This window comes from Peromyscus californicus, unplaced genomic scaffold (assembly GCF_007827085.1).
Source record: "Peromyscus californicus insignis strain IS unplaced genomic scaffold, ASM782708v3 Scaffold_6__1_contigs__length_162567912, whole genome shotgun sequence".
NCBI lineage: Eukaryota > Metazoa > Chordata > Mammalia > Rodentia > Cricetidae > Peromyscus > Peromyscus californicus.
This window is the reverse complement of record NW_026294584.1, coordinates 103609894-103625830: the sequence shown is the minus strand read 5'-3', so window position 1 is coordinate 103625830 and position 15937 is coordinate 103609894. Positions and strand designations below refer to the sequence as shown.

Sequence of the window (15937 nt, the reverse complement as noted above, 5' to 3'; positions counted from 1 at the left end):
GTGTGAATGCACCTGAGGAGGGGAGGGCTCGTGTCCAAGGATGACATGTGTGGCTTCAGCTTTTTCATTCATTCATCGCTCTTTCCTGAGCAGATGCTGTCCAAGTGCCTAAAGATTTCCTCTCTGACATCTCCCTGTGCCCGCCAAAGAGTGAGCATTGCCCCCTATCTCAGAAGAGGTACCTGTGGGCCAGTGGCACAGGGGCTAGTCAAGGCACCTGCTTACCTGGGAAGAGCAGTGTGTCCTGCTCAGCCTTTGGGCTCACTCCCTGGCCTGCTGTTCCTGCCCTACCTAGTCCTGCTCCTGCTCTAAGGCCCCACATGGCCACCCAGGGTGTAACTGGCAGTCTGGATGCCTGGAGACTCCAGAGGTACCACTACTAAACTGTCTCAAGGGAAGCTGTCCCTGTGACAAGATCTGTAGCTTTGTAGGTCACTGAGCTAGCCTCCAGACAGGCAGGTAGCATAGGAAAGTTGCTTTCCTGGGGTAACTAAAGAAAGCAGGGACTGGATGTTGCCCTGAGAACACAGTCTCACAATTTTCCATGTACCCAGGGGCCAAAGTTGCCCTGTAACAGCCGGATCTGCCTGTGTCTATATGATACAGGGCGCCCAGCCATGTGGGCCAGCTCCACAAGCACAGGCATAGCAAGTCTGGTCCACAGCAGTGTCTTACACACGGTCACTTTGAGAACTTCTGAGCCTCATTCCCACCTCCCAGGCAACTTGGAGAATACAGACCTCCCACAGCCGAGCATGGCCCTCGAGGTCACACAGACCCCTGCTACTTACCCTACAAGGACAGAGGAGGCTGAGCCTGTGCCATTGCAGGCAGGACAGCACCAAATAGTCCTTAGTGGGCTGGTGCTGTGGAGGAGCAGACACTGATGTCCCTAATAGACTGCTTGTACTGCCTGTGGCATCCCAGACCTCATAGCCTTCAGACTGAGAATGTCACAGTGGCCCATTTATGTCACTGGATGTGCTCTTTTTGACAAAAGGCTGGGTTTCCACTCACAGTAACACACAATGCTCTGTGAAGTGAATTGATCTGAAGAAGGCTTCCTTGAAGAATGGAGGGGCTGCAAGGAGTATATCAAAACAGTGTTGCTGCCCAGTGAACTCACTGAGCAATGAGTGTGATAGGTGATGAGGCGCCATAGCTTGTCCCCAGTAAAAGGAAGATGCCACAGCCAGCCGCACCTTGACAGCTAGCCCTGCAAACATAATTCATTCGGAGATTTCCACTTGGAGAGGTTCCCTTGAGAAGCAGGGTACTCTGGCCACAATGGCATGTCCCCTCCTGACCCCTGGGCACCAGAGCCCACTTCTTTCCTTGCATCTGGGGGCAGCTGTGTTGGAAGCCTGACATCAGCTGAGACAGGCACAGGTGCATGCAGGGACAGGTGCATGCACTGCTGGCTTGTGCAAGCTCAGCTCACCATTGCCCATACAGATTGCCTTGTAATATGTCACAGAGCAATAAGGTACAGGCCACCAGCCCTGCAAAGAAGCTCTCCTGGGCCCCCTGCTTTCCAGCCAGTGCTGGAGCTGACTGGGGGCCGTGGAGTCCTGAGGAGTAGTGCTGGCCGTAGGGTTCTTGAGTGGTTCTTGAGTGTCCTTGGTTCTCCCAGGACAAAGGCTTACAGCCCTGTGGGCTTGCCCTCCTTCCCAGTGCAGGCAGGAGTTTACTTTAGAGATAGCCCCTCTTCTGGCTGTTCTCATGAGTCTGGATTCTCTTTTAAAAGAAAAACAGAACTCCTCTAAGTGAGCAAAATCTCTAGTGTGGGTTAAGCTGGTGCAGCTGTCCCCACTGAAGACCCTGCCAGCCTTTGCTGAAACAAGCTCTAGTTTCTTCTCAGTTCACTCAATGGCAGAGGCTGGGGAACGGCCACAGATAGCCTGTGTCACTAGCCACTGCCTGCCATAGAACCCTTCTCTTCAGTTACAGAGGAGGCTGGAGAAGGAGCATGCCTCAGAACACCTGCCCTGAGCACTGGGGACCAACCCTAGCTGCTCTAACAGCACACTGTCCGACAGGCTGACATCCTGGTCACATGTATAAATATGGTCCAGTTACAGGGAAACTGGGAGGGGTTTGGTTTCACTGGACACAGTGATTTCATGGATGCTCCCTGACCAAATGTTATAGTTGGGTTTTTTGTTTGTTTGTTTGTTTTTATTTACTCTTTGGAGGCTCGCCACCCAGCTCCCAAATTAATACGTGGAGACTTATTTATGAATGCCCGGCCTTAGCTTGGCTTGTTTCTAGCCAGCTTTTCTAACTTAAATTATCCCGTTTCTCTTTAACTATGTTTTGCCTGTGGGTTTTTTTTTAACCTTTCTTTATTCAATATACCTTTCTTTCCTTCTTACTCCGTGGCTGGCTGTGTGGCTGGCCCCTGGCGTCCTCCTCTCCTCTTTTTCCTTTTCTCATTCCTCAATCTCACTCTCTTCCCTAGATTTCCCCTCATATTTATTCTCTCTGCCTGCCGGCCCCACCTATTTCTCTCTTCTGCCTAGATTAACCAGTCAGCTCTTTACTAGACCAATCAGGTGTTTTAGGCAGGCACAGTAACACAGCTTCAGAGTTAAACAAACGCAGCATAAAAGAATGTAGCACATCTTTGCATCACTAAACAAATATTCCACAGCATAAACAAATGTAACACATCTTAAACTAATACTCCACAACAGAAGAGGGGTGTTGGCATTAATCCCCAAAACCCACCTCCTGCTGTCTTCATGATGTGTGCTGTAGTGGGTCTGTGTCCCACTTCCTGCAAAAGCAGGAAGCAGACCTCCAGTGCTGGGCTGAGGCTGACATAGCCAAACCACGTTGCCCTTCAGAACCCACCAAGAGGTAGCCAGTACTCTATACTAATAGAACCACAGGGCACCAGCACAGGATATATAAGGTCCCTGCCACAGGCCTGGGCCATGAGAACACATACATAGGTTTACTGAGGGCAAGTTGTGCAGTATCCTCAGATACAGTATCTAATAGGCTACAGTGAGCCCTGACAGGGCTATCAGAGTGGAGAGAGAAGTATGTGGTGTTTCTGTGTGTCATGCCTCTACCCCACATCCCTCATGCCTCAGTCCTCATGCCCAGATCGCAGATGATAATGCGAGCACACTGGTGAGCCACTGTGCTGCTCTGCAGTAAGCACTAGCAAGGCGTTGGTTCCCTGGATTTGACCCTCGAGGCCAGGCCAGGTCACTGACTCCAAATGCCCCTTTCTTCCTGTACCCCCTCCCCCGCAGCATGTGGTAGAATATGGCCTCCTAAAAATGTAGCCAGACTTTCTCCTCAGGTCTAATCCACACTGTCCTGACAACCCAAGGTCATGGTGAAAACAGTGCTCTTTGGGCTTTGGAGAATTGTTGAATGAAAGGGGTCACTTTGTTCACAGCAGCCCTAGGTAAGTCGCTCTGGGCCAGGTGGCATCTGTATAGCAGGTGGGGAAGTAGAGACAGTGTTGGGGACACTTATCTGAGGAGCCTGTGCCTGTGGCTCTACTCCTAACCAGTATGTCCCGAGAAACGGAAGGACCTCAAGCCTGAGCACTATAACAGGGAACAGCAGAGGTGTGTCAGCAGGGGAAGCCATGTCTCCTGACAGAAGCCGTCCCCTCACTCCACTTCTTTTCTGTGCAAGTGCCCAGGCCATAGTGCTCTCCTCTCTAACCTTACCCCAGTACACTAGTCACCACCCTTGATTCCCACAAGGTATTGGAGGAAAATGGAGGTAAAGTCTGGCACACAGGGGTACCCAGGCTGCCCTGGCTCACTCGCTATGCACTGCATGATAAAGGATGTGTGGTTGGAGAAGGAAGTGACAGACCCACCTCCTTCCAGAGTGTATTGGTTCCTGTCCCTGACTCCTCTGGCTCCTCGGGTCTTCAGCCACCAGCCCTGAGCGCTTGGCACTTGTAGGGAAGGCTTCTGCATGTGCTGAGAAGAAAGGAGGCATTGTTTGGCTATTGGAAGCAGAGGTTCCTGTCCCTCTCCCAGGACCTTGCCAGCACAACACTCTTTCCCTGAGGCTCTGTACCTGTGAGCAGCAGGACCTGGTATTTCACAGAGCAGGCAGCTGATCCCAGGGACAATCCCGCATCCCCTCAAAACCAGATGCCTTCTCATCGCACTGGCCGGGCTTTGAAGGACCAGGCTGGAATCCAGATCTTGACAATGGTTGTTCTTGTGGTGCGGGGCTAGAGAGCAACCCTTACACTTACGATGCCACAGCACACCACCAGGACTCAGGTCTCCAGTGAGGGGCCCAGCCATCTGTGGCCCTTAAGCTCCCAAGAGCTTCCAAGGAGACACACTGTGGGAGGTATTCCAAATCAGAGGCCTGCCTGAAGTCTCCATATATGTGAATAACTCCACTAGCTGTGAACCACAGCTTAGAGCCATCCAGGGACAAATCTCAACCTGGGTCAGAGCACAGTGAGTATTTGGGAAAATGTCAAACCAGTAGACAAGAGCCACTTTTGACCACCAGCCACTGTGCCGCCTGGTGCTGTAAGAGGCCCAGGCAGGCAGCAGTCAATAGTGTCCAAGAGATAGCTGCTGTGAAGGGGAAAGAGTTGGGACAAAGGGGCCTGTTGAGGGAGAGGACCAAGACCTGGTCAGTGAGAGGTACTGCTCTGCAGACCCTGCTTTGGGCACAAGGGCCCATGTGATCTCAGCATGAGGAGACAGCCTTGGCAGATATACCAGGAAGGCAAACTGGAGTGCCAGTGTTTCAATGGGGCATGCCCCTTTGAGCCACAGGCCAGGCCTGAGATCTTCCCTAGGGCCCACAGTAGTACAGCCAATCAGCTTATATGCGGAGCATCAGCTGTGTGCTTGCACACCCTGGGCTGAAGACCAGTGGTGGGGAGAGGGAAACTGTTAGAGTCTACAGTTTCAGGAGCGTGGAGAGGGACCTGTGCTGCCATGCCACCCCTGCCCTTCATCTGCCAGCCACAGAGGACAGTGGTACCAGTCACCTGCACTTGCTTCTCCCTCTTCTCTGGCAGCAAAGCTGATACAGTAATCAGGATGCCACACATGGGCCCTGGAAAATGACTGCTCCTGAGCCTTTGTTCACTCTCATTATTCTCAATGGCTTTTTCCCCAAGTCATAAAAATGACGTTTTTAATATGTGGATTTTTTTTAAGAAAAAGCAATACGAAGGCACTATGAAGATGACTTTTATTGTCAATAGCTCTACCTTTTAAACCAGTTATCTTAGTTTCTGCTCTAGGTATTTTAATTGAAGATTAAGTTATGTTAAAGAGTGTACATGTGAAGGGTGGGAGCATTAAAATTCTGCTCCCTGAGTGGTGGGGGAAAATACTTCGTGGGAAGCCACCAGGAACCTGCCCCCCACTCTTTGGCTTCAGGACTGCCCTACCACAGTCTTTTCCACCTACCAGGAAAATATAGGGTCTTCAGTCCCCATAGATTGCAGCAGCCACACCACAGCCAGTATTGCCCCTGAGCATAAAGGAGGGAAGGTGGAAAGAGGCGTGCAGAGTGGTTGAAGGCACGGATCTAAATGAGGACATCCTTGCTGTGCCCCTGGTCAAGTCACTACGTGTCTCTGTCCCTCAGTTTCCTGGCATGTCAGTGGAGGTGGTTGCAGTTGAGATGTGGTGTCTGTGGAACATAGTCACCATGCAGGGAACATTTTCTCTGACTGGCCCAGAAATATCTTTTTCTTTTTTTTTTTTTGGTTTTTTGAGACAGGGTCTCTCTGTGTAGTTTTGGTGCCTGTCCTGGGTCTTGTTCTGTAGACCAGGCTGACCTCAAACTCACAGAGATCCGCCTGGCTCTGCCTCCCAAGTGCTGGGATTAAAGGCGTGCACCACTACCGCCCAGCCAGAAATATCTTGATAGTGGGACACCAGCTAAGCTTTCTGTGGCCAGGCTGGCATCATGTGAGATGGTCTTCCTTCAGGATCCCTCTATATAGCGGTTAGCTACTTTAAGACCATTTTGCCCACAGAGGACACCCAGCAACCCTCAGGTCCAACCAACCAGTATTTCCCCATGGTGACCCAAAGTGCAGAAACCCAATCCTCAGAAGTTTCTGAAGAGATGTTCTGGAACCTGGCCCTCCCTGATGACAGTTCCTGGAGTGCAGTAAAGGGTCTGGCCTGCCTTGAGCCCCAGGCTGCCGTGGGTACTTTATAAGCACAGCTCTGGATGTAAGTCCTGCTCCTTAACCATAGCTATGAGCCCTCAGCTGCCTGGGCAGTGATTCCCCTGTGGAACACCTGTGTGGCACTGGCTAGGTGAGTGGGCATGAAGGGGATGCTGGTAATGGCAGAAGAAAAGTGACCTGAGACTGGCATCCCTCAGTCCCACTGAAGGAGGAAGGGGAGGGAGAGAGGTTTTCAGCCACCAGCTTACTTCCCTACAACTCTGCAGAGGCGGCTCTCTCCCCTTGTCATTTTCACTCCCCACCCACCCCACCTCAGCTTTGTCATGGCACTGTCCCTACTCCCCATGCACCTCAGCTCTGTCCCCATGCTGTCCCCACTGCCCTCTCACCCCATTCATCCAGCACCATGGCCCGTTTCCTAAAAGGTGTGGGCATCTACCTAGCAACCCTGATTGAGCCCCAGGGGAGGAAACATACAGATCCTGGGCTTCCTCCTTATCCTTGCCTCAAAGGGCTCCAAATCCAGGTGGACGTGGCCAGCAGGAATAGAAGAGCTCTGGTATTCCAGGACCCCCCTTCCCAACCTGCTTGGCTGTGATCAGAAGACATGCTCATCGCCCCTCAGCCTGTGTAGGCCTCGAGGCTGCCTGGCCATGAGAGGGCCACTAGGACCCCAAAGGCTAGCAAGAAGCTCTGACTCCTAGAAGGGAGTCACCCCAGGAACAGAGCCATACTCAGGCCCCTTCTGCTGGGTCCCCGTAAGCTAAAGGGGCCAGGGTGGCCCTTGCTGGAGTCTCTGAGGAAGGGTCAGCACCTTGACCCCAGGAAGAAGACCACCAGTGTACAACCACCTCTTACTGAAAGTCTGGGCAGCAGATACCAAGGCAGTTGCCATATCCCACTGAGGGAGCCCAGCAGCAACTGAAACTGAGGGGGCTGAGGCATGCCGAAGGGTCTGTAGGAGGCAGGCCGCTGGGGTACCCAGGAAGTATAGGCCTCATCTGAACACATAGGAAGATCTAAAGATTTCTTCAGGGGAGGTTGATCCAGGAGGAGTGGTCAAAATTTGTTCTAAAAGGATTTTGGACAGCAGTGGGGTGGGTAAGCAGAGAGATGCTTGTTACAGTGGCTGGAGTGTTCACACATAGGCTGTACTGTGGCCTACTCAGCAGGACCTTCCCTGAAGAGGCCCTGGGACCTCGAAGGAGCACAAGTTAACTCTGAGTGGGCACAGGGGCTTGAGTAGGATTGCCAGGAAGTCCAAGGTTCCATGTTGCATGTGAAATGGCACCCTGCTTAGGCGGAGGCAGGAGCCTGGCTGGAGATGTCCTCATGCCACCACATGCTTCCACGAGCTGCAGCCGCATCAGGGAGTGGTAACCTCGTAGGATCGGGTAGTAAGAAGCTGGCCTCAGGTGGCTGGCTGCTCATCTCTAGCCAGCTCCCCTCCAAGCTGAGTGAGAACCTAGGACAGCAAATGTCTCTCTACTAGGCTACCCTCTCAAATGGCTCAGCCTCCAACTGAGCCTCAAGACCAAGCATTTCCTGTCTGGATCAGACTGATTTTGGTTTTGTCTTTTTATTTATTTTTTAGATTTATTTATTTATTTTTATTTGTTTTAATTACACTCATGATATTCATTAATTACACTCAAGATATTAATTACATTTGTGGTATTCATTGATTATATTTGCAGTACTCATTCAATAATTGTATTTATGATATTCATTAATTACATTAATTGTATTGATTTATTCCATTCATGATATAATGTTCTCGTACTACTGTCCATTTGTGGGACTTTTCCATCACACAAAACAGAAATTCTGTACTTAGGAAATCATTGCTCTATATTCCTTTCTTCTCCATCTTGAGATAACGTCTAATCTTTCTGTCTCTATGAATTTGTATATTCTATATATTTCATGTAATACAATTCTATAGTATTTGTCCTTTTATTGAATGTAAAAACATTTTATGTACAACTGCAGAAGAAATAATACACAGATAGCTTGAACATAAAAACAGGTTATAATTCAAAAGTCCAGTGTTATTTTAAACAGTAAAATATTTTCTCTGTAGAAAATAATAAGGTTTTGTCTTTTTAAAAAAGCTTTCACATATTGCATGTTTTTCCTCCCTACACACCCCAATCTCCAAAGCTCAGCTTCATTGTGACTTCAGTTAACTTGGTGCGGGAATATCTCTGCAAAGGACCTTTTTTGTTTTGTTTTGTTTTGTTTTTGAAGAATTCATTGTTGCTGCTAAGAAGCTTAATATAAATTAAAGAAGGAATTAGGCAACATTAAGACATCAAAATGGGCATGCGGGGCCCATCGCCTCGTCTCCTCCCAATCAAAGGAGTGTGTGAGCCGTCAAGTGTGCTCAAGAGCCTTAGAAGGAACTTGGTTTCGTGGTTACACGGGCCTGTCTGCCGCCCCCTCCCCTAATTCCTTTTGTTACTGGGACGGCAGAATTCAGTTCTGATTTTTTTTTTTAATTAATCACCTTATCTCTTTAAAGCAAGTTGCATCTTTGTTTACATACATGACCAGTGCAGAGAAGGGACGAGGGAAATCAGGACTGGTACCCGCAGCTAGCGAGGACAGGCCTGTGAGACAGTGAGCACAGGGCCACACCTGCCAGTACATGGCAGGAGGACCAGTCACTCCCACAGAAGTTCAGAGGGAACCCAGAAGGCACCAGCTTGTTCTCCCCAGATCTCCAAGATCTGCCCTCTGGCCTGTCCCTGGCCAAGTGAGGAGCAAATGACAAGCCAGCCATGGCAAAGGGAGTCCCACATCCAGATCCCAGCGCTATCATATAGCTAGAGGGCATACACCTTGGCTCACCTCATCTGGACCCCTGCGCGTTAAGTGCAACCAAGGCCTGCTGTGAGTCAGATGTGACTGCCAGGCCTGCATTAAAGCCTCTTCTACCTTATCAGCTCATCCATTCCTGTCATGCCAGCCAGAACCCCCACTCCACACAAGCTGGCTTCTACCTTCCAGCAGCATCAGCAGGCCCTATGCAGAGACAGGTCACCTCCACTCAGAGCTTCTATTGCACACGGCTCCGCATCCTGTCCAGCTGCAAGCCTGTTGAACTCGGACTCTGTGGCCATCCAGCTGCCAGCCCAGCAGTCCTCACCAGGATGCTGTCCCAGGGGAACTCCTACCCCCATTCACTCTGCCCTCCTTCTACAGCCTCCTCATAGCTGCTCTGGCTTCAGTGAGTCCCTGAGGGGCCTACTGACCCCAAGATGCTTACAAGGGCTCCTTTCCCACTGGGGGGTGCCAGCTGCCCACCAACGTGAAGGCCCCTCTTCTAGTCTGGCCCCTGACATGAAAGCGACGCCAGCAATTGGAGGCAATTTGCTGGCCTTTGATGGCCACTGCCGGGCGGCACCCTCGCTGGGCTTGAAAAACTTCGCTTCCCACATTCTTCCCTGATTGCCCAGTGGAGCCAAGACCCAGCAGCCTGCAGCCCATTGTGCCTTTGTATGGGGCTGGCGCACAGTGAGAAAGGCCAGCCAGGCCCTGGGAGAGGTCCCCATGGGAAGCCATGAGCAGTGGTGTCACATAGGGTCACTGCCACCCCCACTACATCCTGGGGTCTGGGCTCAAAAGAGAGTAGAGTAGGCTCCAGGACTCGTGGTGTCTAGGGAGAGAGGAGGCCTCCTGAACAGGGGACATCATGGGCTACCTCAGCCCCAACACATCCCCTGCCAGGAGAAGTCTGGTGCTGGCACATGGGAGAGGACCAAAGTCCAACCTGGTGTCTGGTCCAGACTGCTCTCTGGACCACTCGAAGGGCAGGCATGTTTTTCCCAGGCCTCACCACTGACCTGTTCATCTGAGTGGGATACATGCAGGTGCATGTAGCATGGAGGGACTGGCATGTATGTAATAGAGACGAGTGCATGTGGGTGTGAGTGTGATGTGTGTATGTGTGTGTGTGCATATGTGGGATATGCAGGGATATAGATAGATAGATAGATAGATAGATAGATAGATAGATAGATAGATAGATAGATATACATACACAGGGCCATGGGTGTGTATAGTATAGGTGAGTACTGATGGCTGTACATGATATGTAGTGTATGTGTGAAACAGTGGATACATGTGACATATGGGAGTACATGTAAAGGGGTGTGGGTTCATGGAGGGTAGCATGAAGAGGTGTAAGTATGATGATGTTGGGTGCTGCATACATCATGGGATGCCTCCAACACATTCATGTTCCCTCAGGAGACCTAGAGGGCTCCATGCCCAGCAGTGGGAAGATATCACCACTCACCGGCCTCTGTGAAGTAGGCACTACACAACCACAGTGAAAACAGGTGCTCAATGAGGCTCCTAGGAGGGACTCCATTTAGCTCGGGGCAGTCAGGGGACGTGCTCCAAGGAGCAGTGGCAGAGTGAATTCAGTGGGTGGAAAGGAATTCAGCTCACAGAAATGAATGATCAAGAGCCCTTGCTTGGTTTCCTGTGGTTGATGGTCAGAGTGAGACAGGAGCATTGGGAATGGAGAGGCAGAGGAGGCAGGCATGGCTCTGAGTGAGGACATACTCCTGCTGGTGGAACAGGTCCCAGTGTCATGTGGGCCTCAGAGGACTCTCTCTGGTGGCCAGGGAGTAGAGCAGGAGGCAGCAGGAATGGCCAATGGGGCTGAGGAGCTGGGAGAGCCTGTCCCTGAACCTGCCCTGAGATCTCTGTTCTAGCTGGAAGCAGCTGTGCTGGACACTTTGACCTTGGTGCCCATAAAGGAGCTCTACCCATGCTCAGCCTCACCCTTCCCAGGCACAGCCGGAGCATGCTAGAAGCAAGGCCACTGGCCTCAAAGTGCCAGCCTGCTTCCTGACCACAGCTGCCCTGGGCCCCACCCCCAGGCTGTGGGGTCCCACCTGGACCTCCTTCCCCTGCTTGCCTGTGTGCTAGGGTGCACTGCTATACATTGTCCCTTGTCAGGGTTCAGGAGTGGGCACACTGTGGGACCCGTGTAGCTAGACCTCTGTGCCTAACCAGGGTTACCCAGCGCCCTTGGGCAGTGCGGAAAAGTAGAAGAAAGGCACTACTTGTGACCCTTGTGGTCCCTGGTGGCTAGGCCTGGAGCCATCTGGTCTTTTCTCTAGAGCTCAGTTGATAGGGATCTTCTGAAAGTTTTGCCTGCTGCATTTTTTGAACTAAGTTTAGAATACATGTTTGGTATAGAGGTCAAAAGTCAACTTTGTGTGTCTTCCTGTTTCTGTCCCTAATTTAGTTGAGACAAAGTCTCACTGAACCTGGAGTTCACAAAATTCATCTAGACTGACTGGCCAGCAAGCCCCAGGGACTTCCTGACTTTACCTCCTGGACACTAAGGTTATAGGTGCACACCACTTTGCCCAATTTCTTACCTGGCTGTTGGGGATCTGAACTCAGGTCCTTGGGCTTGCAAATACATTACCAAATAAGCCATCTCTGTGTCCTCGCCCCTAGCATGAATCTGTTTTTAAATGTTCATTGAGTCGCATTTAGTCCTACTGAACACCGCTTTACTATGGCAAGGGGATTTGTCTTATCAGCCCTTGGTCTCAGGTCCCCTCTAACCGATGTTAGACATGTGGTTCTTTGATGCTCAAACACAGATGGGGACCAGACCACCTTAGTCACCAGCACTGCCTGCCACCCACTGTGGGACCTTGGGCAAGTGTGAAGCTCTTGAGCACCTCAGTTCCTCCAGCCCTGATCAGTGAGAACTGGGCACCTCCGCACATCTGGGCCCACATGGCACATGCTTGTCTGTTCTGCATCCCGTGGTTGACTTGGACTGTGCAAGAACCATCTCACAGGCTGTTTCTAGCTGCTTGACCTTTGGGTTCTTGGTCCTAGGGCTTTGCCTCCAGTCCTGTAGGGTCTCACCAGCACTGACAGCTAGGAGCCAGAGTCCCCAGTGCAGGTCACATGGGCAAAGACAGAAACCTCACTGGTCACAGGAAGACAACAGATACAAAACCATGGAGATAATAGAGTGTGCCAGAGGAGATGGAGTTAGAGGAGAGAACTAGAGCGGTGAGGGCCAGAGAGGCTGGGTACAGTGGCCAGGTAGCTAGGAGGCCTGAGAAGTGACCTCTGAATAGAACTTAGAAAAGTGCTCTTAGAACTCCAGGGCGTGCTTCATCCTAGCTGAGGGGCTGACAAAGCCAGAAGTGTGCAGAGGTGGATATACGGATATGCAGGACCGGGAAGCTGATGTTTGCTATTTGCCCAGGCACGTAGGAAGAGCTGGGAGAATGGGGTGGCAGGGTGGGAAACTGTCCTGCCTGATGGCACCCTAGGCTATAGATGTGGGCACCCTAGCTGCCTGCTGACTCCCTTGACCCAGTCATCACCCTTTTTCCCACAGAACAAGCATATACCTCATGGACTTGGCCATGTCACAGATTCCTTCTACCTCTATAGCCTGCCAACAGTCTCTGTGGGGGTCCCTGTCACCCGAGCATGCGTCCAGCAGTCTTTTTCAGAGAGCCTTGCATTAGGAACATCAAAGCTGCTACCACTGCCCTCCCAGGGACACAGGGTCATTTCCTTAAGTTACTCGTGCTATCTAGGGCTATCTGCCTCCAAACCTGTTGACTAAAATCTCTCCAGGGGAGCTGGCTTGGACTGTGTGCCTCCTCCCGGCTGTCCACTGATCCTACAGTGCCAAGTATCTTTAAAAGGAAAGCCCTGGGCAGTTGAGAGACAATTGCAGCCTGAGCTGGGCCACGAGCCTGTGGTGGGTACTTGGCATATGCCACCTGGCCAAAGGAAAGGGAGTCACTGAAGAAACGGTGTGATATCTGCCATATGCCCCAGGAGTTGTTGGGACAGGTTTTTGGTAGACCCTTGATGGTGTTCCCAGACCCCTGTGATGGCTGAGGCGACCAAGCTGCTCAGTGGCCACAGTATTGCTTGTGCCAGATTCCTCTTCCATCCCTGCCTGCTCTGTGGTGATGCGGCATGCACTGTGTGTAACCAGAGCCATCACAGATGAGATGGACTGCTGATTGGGCCACACCTGTCTCCCCAGCATGGCACAGACGCTCTGGAGCCCTGCACCTCTTCAGTGATCAGACCTCCTGGCACCAGAGAGAGACAGGCCCGTACCATTTGTCAGGGTCTGGTGCCAGCAGGAGGAAGGCCCAGCTCTGATTCAGGGACTCAGATACCTGCAGGCCTGGCACCAGCCCAGGGCCCTCTTCTTGCTCCAAGGCCTAGGCCCCGTCTGGGAGGAGGCAAAGCCACAGATGCGGGGCTAAAGACCAGGCAGCTGCGGGAGGGCACCTTCTCCTTGCTGCACTCTGGCGGGGGCAATGGGCAGCTTGGCTCTAGGATACTGCCAGCAACTTCAAGCCCCTAGCTTTCCCAGGGGGTCCAGGATTTGAGGTAGCTAACAGTCTCACTTTTGTCTGTCAGAGTGAGCCCAAACCCTTCATACAGTGAGACAGGCCATCCCTAACTGACCTCAGTTTTCCAGGGATATACCACTTTTTAAATGTCCAGAGATTAGGGGCTGATGCAGAGTGCTTGGAGAGCCCTCTTCAAGATCATTGCCAGAGCCAGGCAGTGGTGGTGCACACCTTTAATCCCAGCACTTGAGAGGCAATGCAGGCAGATCTCTAAGTTCAAGGCCAGCCTGGTCTAGAGTGAGTTCCAGGACAGCCAGGGCCACACAGAGAAACCCCGTCTTGAAAAACAAAAAACATTGTCAGAGGCCCACATGCAGGTGGATGCTGCCTTTCAGAATCAGGACTGTCAGGAGATTTCCCCCAGGTGCCAGTAGGCACTAGCAGGCACTGCTTGAGCCTCTGCCCAGCGTCTCATCTGGAAACCCAAGACAGTCGGTTGTAAATATCAACACAAGAAGAAATAAGCATGTGAGATGCTGGATTCGATCTAACCAGTGCAGCGTCTGCAGCTGCCAGGTGCTGTCAGTCTGCAGCTTAACAGAAAACAGCTAAGCTGCCATGCACAGCCTTTCCCTGAAGGGCCATGGGACATCTTCCATGTTAGAGCAGAAAGGATGTTCTGCATGAAGAAAGATCGTACTGAGCTCTTGGAGACGGAGAAGAGCCCAACCTTATTCAGGGTGGGTGGTGAGGATGGAGGAGCCAACTAGAGATAGTGTCTCCCAGAGCCTGGGTGAGACCCCCACACACAAGACCTCTAGCCAAGGAGAGCTGATTAAACCTCCCAGCTGTTCCCTGCTCACCTCTGGTCTGCTGAGGCTCCCCTCCTCTGAACCCACCCAGAGGCACAAGGCACAGAACCTGAGAGAGCCTGCTACAGAGTCAGACTTCCGGCATAAGGGGGAAAGAGGCTGTCTCCACGGCGGCCAGAAACCTCAAGTGGCCTGTCTGGCAGGTGGAACGGTGTTCTCAGAGAGCATTAGGCCCTTAGGGACCAGGTGAGCAGCCAGAAGATTAGAGAGTTGTGCCCCGAAGTGACTGGCTAGTAGTGAATTAGGTGTGGGGAGGAGTCAGAAAGGCCCTACCTTGTTGGGCAGAGAGGGTGATACTGGGTGGGAAGGGCATGGAGCTGGGAGACAAGGAGGCCGCTCTGCCTACAGTGAGGCAGTGACACTTTTTTCCCTTGCAGGTGGCCTCAGCCCTGAGTCCAAGAAGATCCTGACACCTACACTCAAGAAGCGGAACCGAGCTGGCCGCGGGGAGACCGCCAAGCCAGAGGAGAGCGCCGAGCGGCCAGAGCCCATGCAGCCTGTGACACTCAGCCTGTCTTTCAAGCGCTATGTCTTTGACACCCAGAAGCGCATGGTACAGACTCCCTAAGTGAACCAACCCCCCAGGGCCTCTTGCCAGCTACAAGCCAGACCACAGTGCCAGATGCCCCCAATGTGCCTCAGTCTCCCCAATCCTGCAGGCAGCCCATCCACTGCCATCCCCACTGATGTCGAGCCCCTCTGAGAAGACCTGGGGAAAGTGAGGAACAGTGCCAGAAAGGCTGCCACTCCATTCCTGCACCCACACAGGAGAGCAACAAAGCCCTGCTTGGAAAGGGCCTTAGCAGAGCCAGCAACCTGGGCCTCACAGGCTTCCCCGGTTAGGGCGTCTGTAGTCACTCTCAGCCCTATCCCAAGTAACTGGCACCCTCCAACTGGAAATAAATATCCCATCTATGACCTAGCCACCCATGGTCTGCCTGTGTCCCACGGCTTACCAGGAATCACGGCATTGTGTGGCGTTGGGTGAGGACTCAGAGCTGCTAGGACCACCCAAGTGGCTCCTGGGGTGTCATGGGCCTTGAAGAACAGAGGCTCTCTGAGTAGCTGAGTCTAGTAAGGTCCCTTGGGCGGGGGCTAGCACCCTAGGGTTCTATCTTGACACTAGAGGTCAGTAGACCCTGACCTCCAGTTTGGGGACCAGACTCTCGAGGGTACTAGACCAGGGATGGAGCCACCTGGACCTTGTCCATGTTCATCTCCAGCCCCAGCACCCTCAGGCTTAGCATGGGAACTGAGATGGGGCGAGAGGGTGGAACTGACCAATGAGGGAATCAGAGCTTTTCCAGACACCTGTAAGGGCAGCAGATGTCCTGGCGCTTCCCTGTTTGGCCTCCAGACAGACGTGAAGGCCTCCCTTTATCCCAGTAATCAGTGCATTATGCTTTAATTTTCAAAAATGGCATTAAAAATATTAACAGGGGCAGGTTGTGATCAAATGACTTGGGTCTGTTAAGCCCCAGAGCAGAGGGCAGAGGAAAAGGAGCCAGGCTACAGAACACAGCGTCCCT

At 52.1% G+C, this 15937-nt stretch overlaps 1 protein-coding gene across 3 annotated transcripts in view; it reads left to right on the top strand.

The window, feature by feature from the left end:
• Nucleotides 1-15330, top strand: part of Eefsec (eukaryotic elongation factor, selenocysteine-tRNA specific) — a 208051-nt gene extending 192721 nt beyond the window's left edge. For 2 of the 3 annotated variants that reach the window (XM_052719860.1, XM_052719862.1), the window contains one exon: nt 14786-15330. In XM_052719860.1, coding sequence (XP_052575820.1) covers nt 14786-14976 — 191 coding nt within the window. In that variant the 3' untranslated portion in view covers nt 14977-15330. The remainder of the gene's footprint in view (nt 1-14785) is intronic. The other variant, XM_052719861.1, reaches the window with a different exon arrangement.
• The last annotated feature ends 607 nt before the right edge of the window (nt 15331-15937 follow it).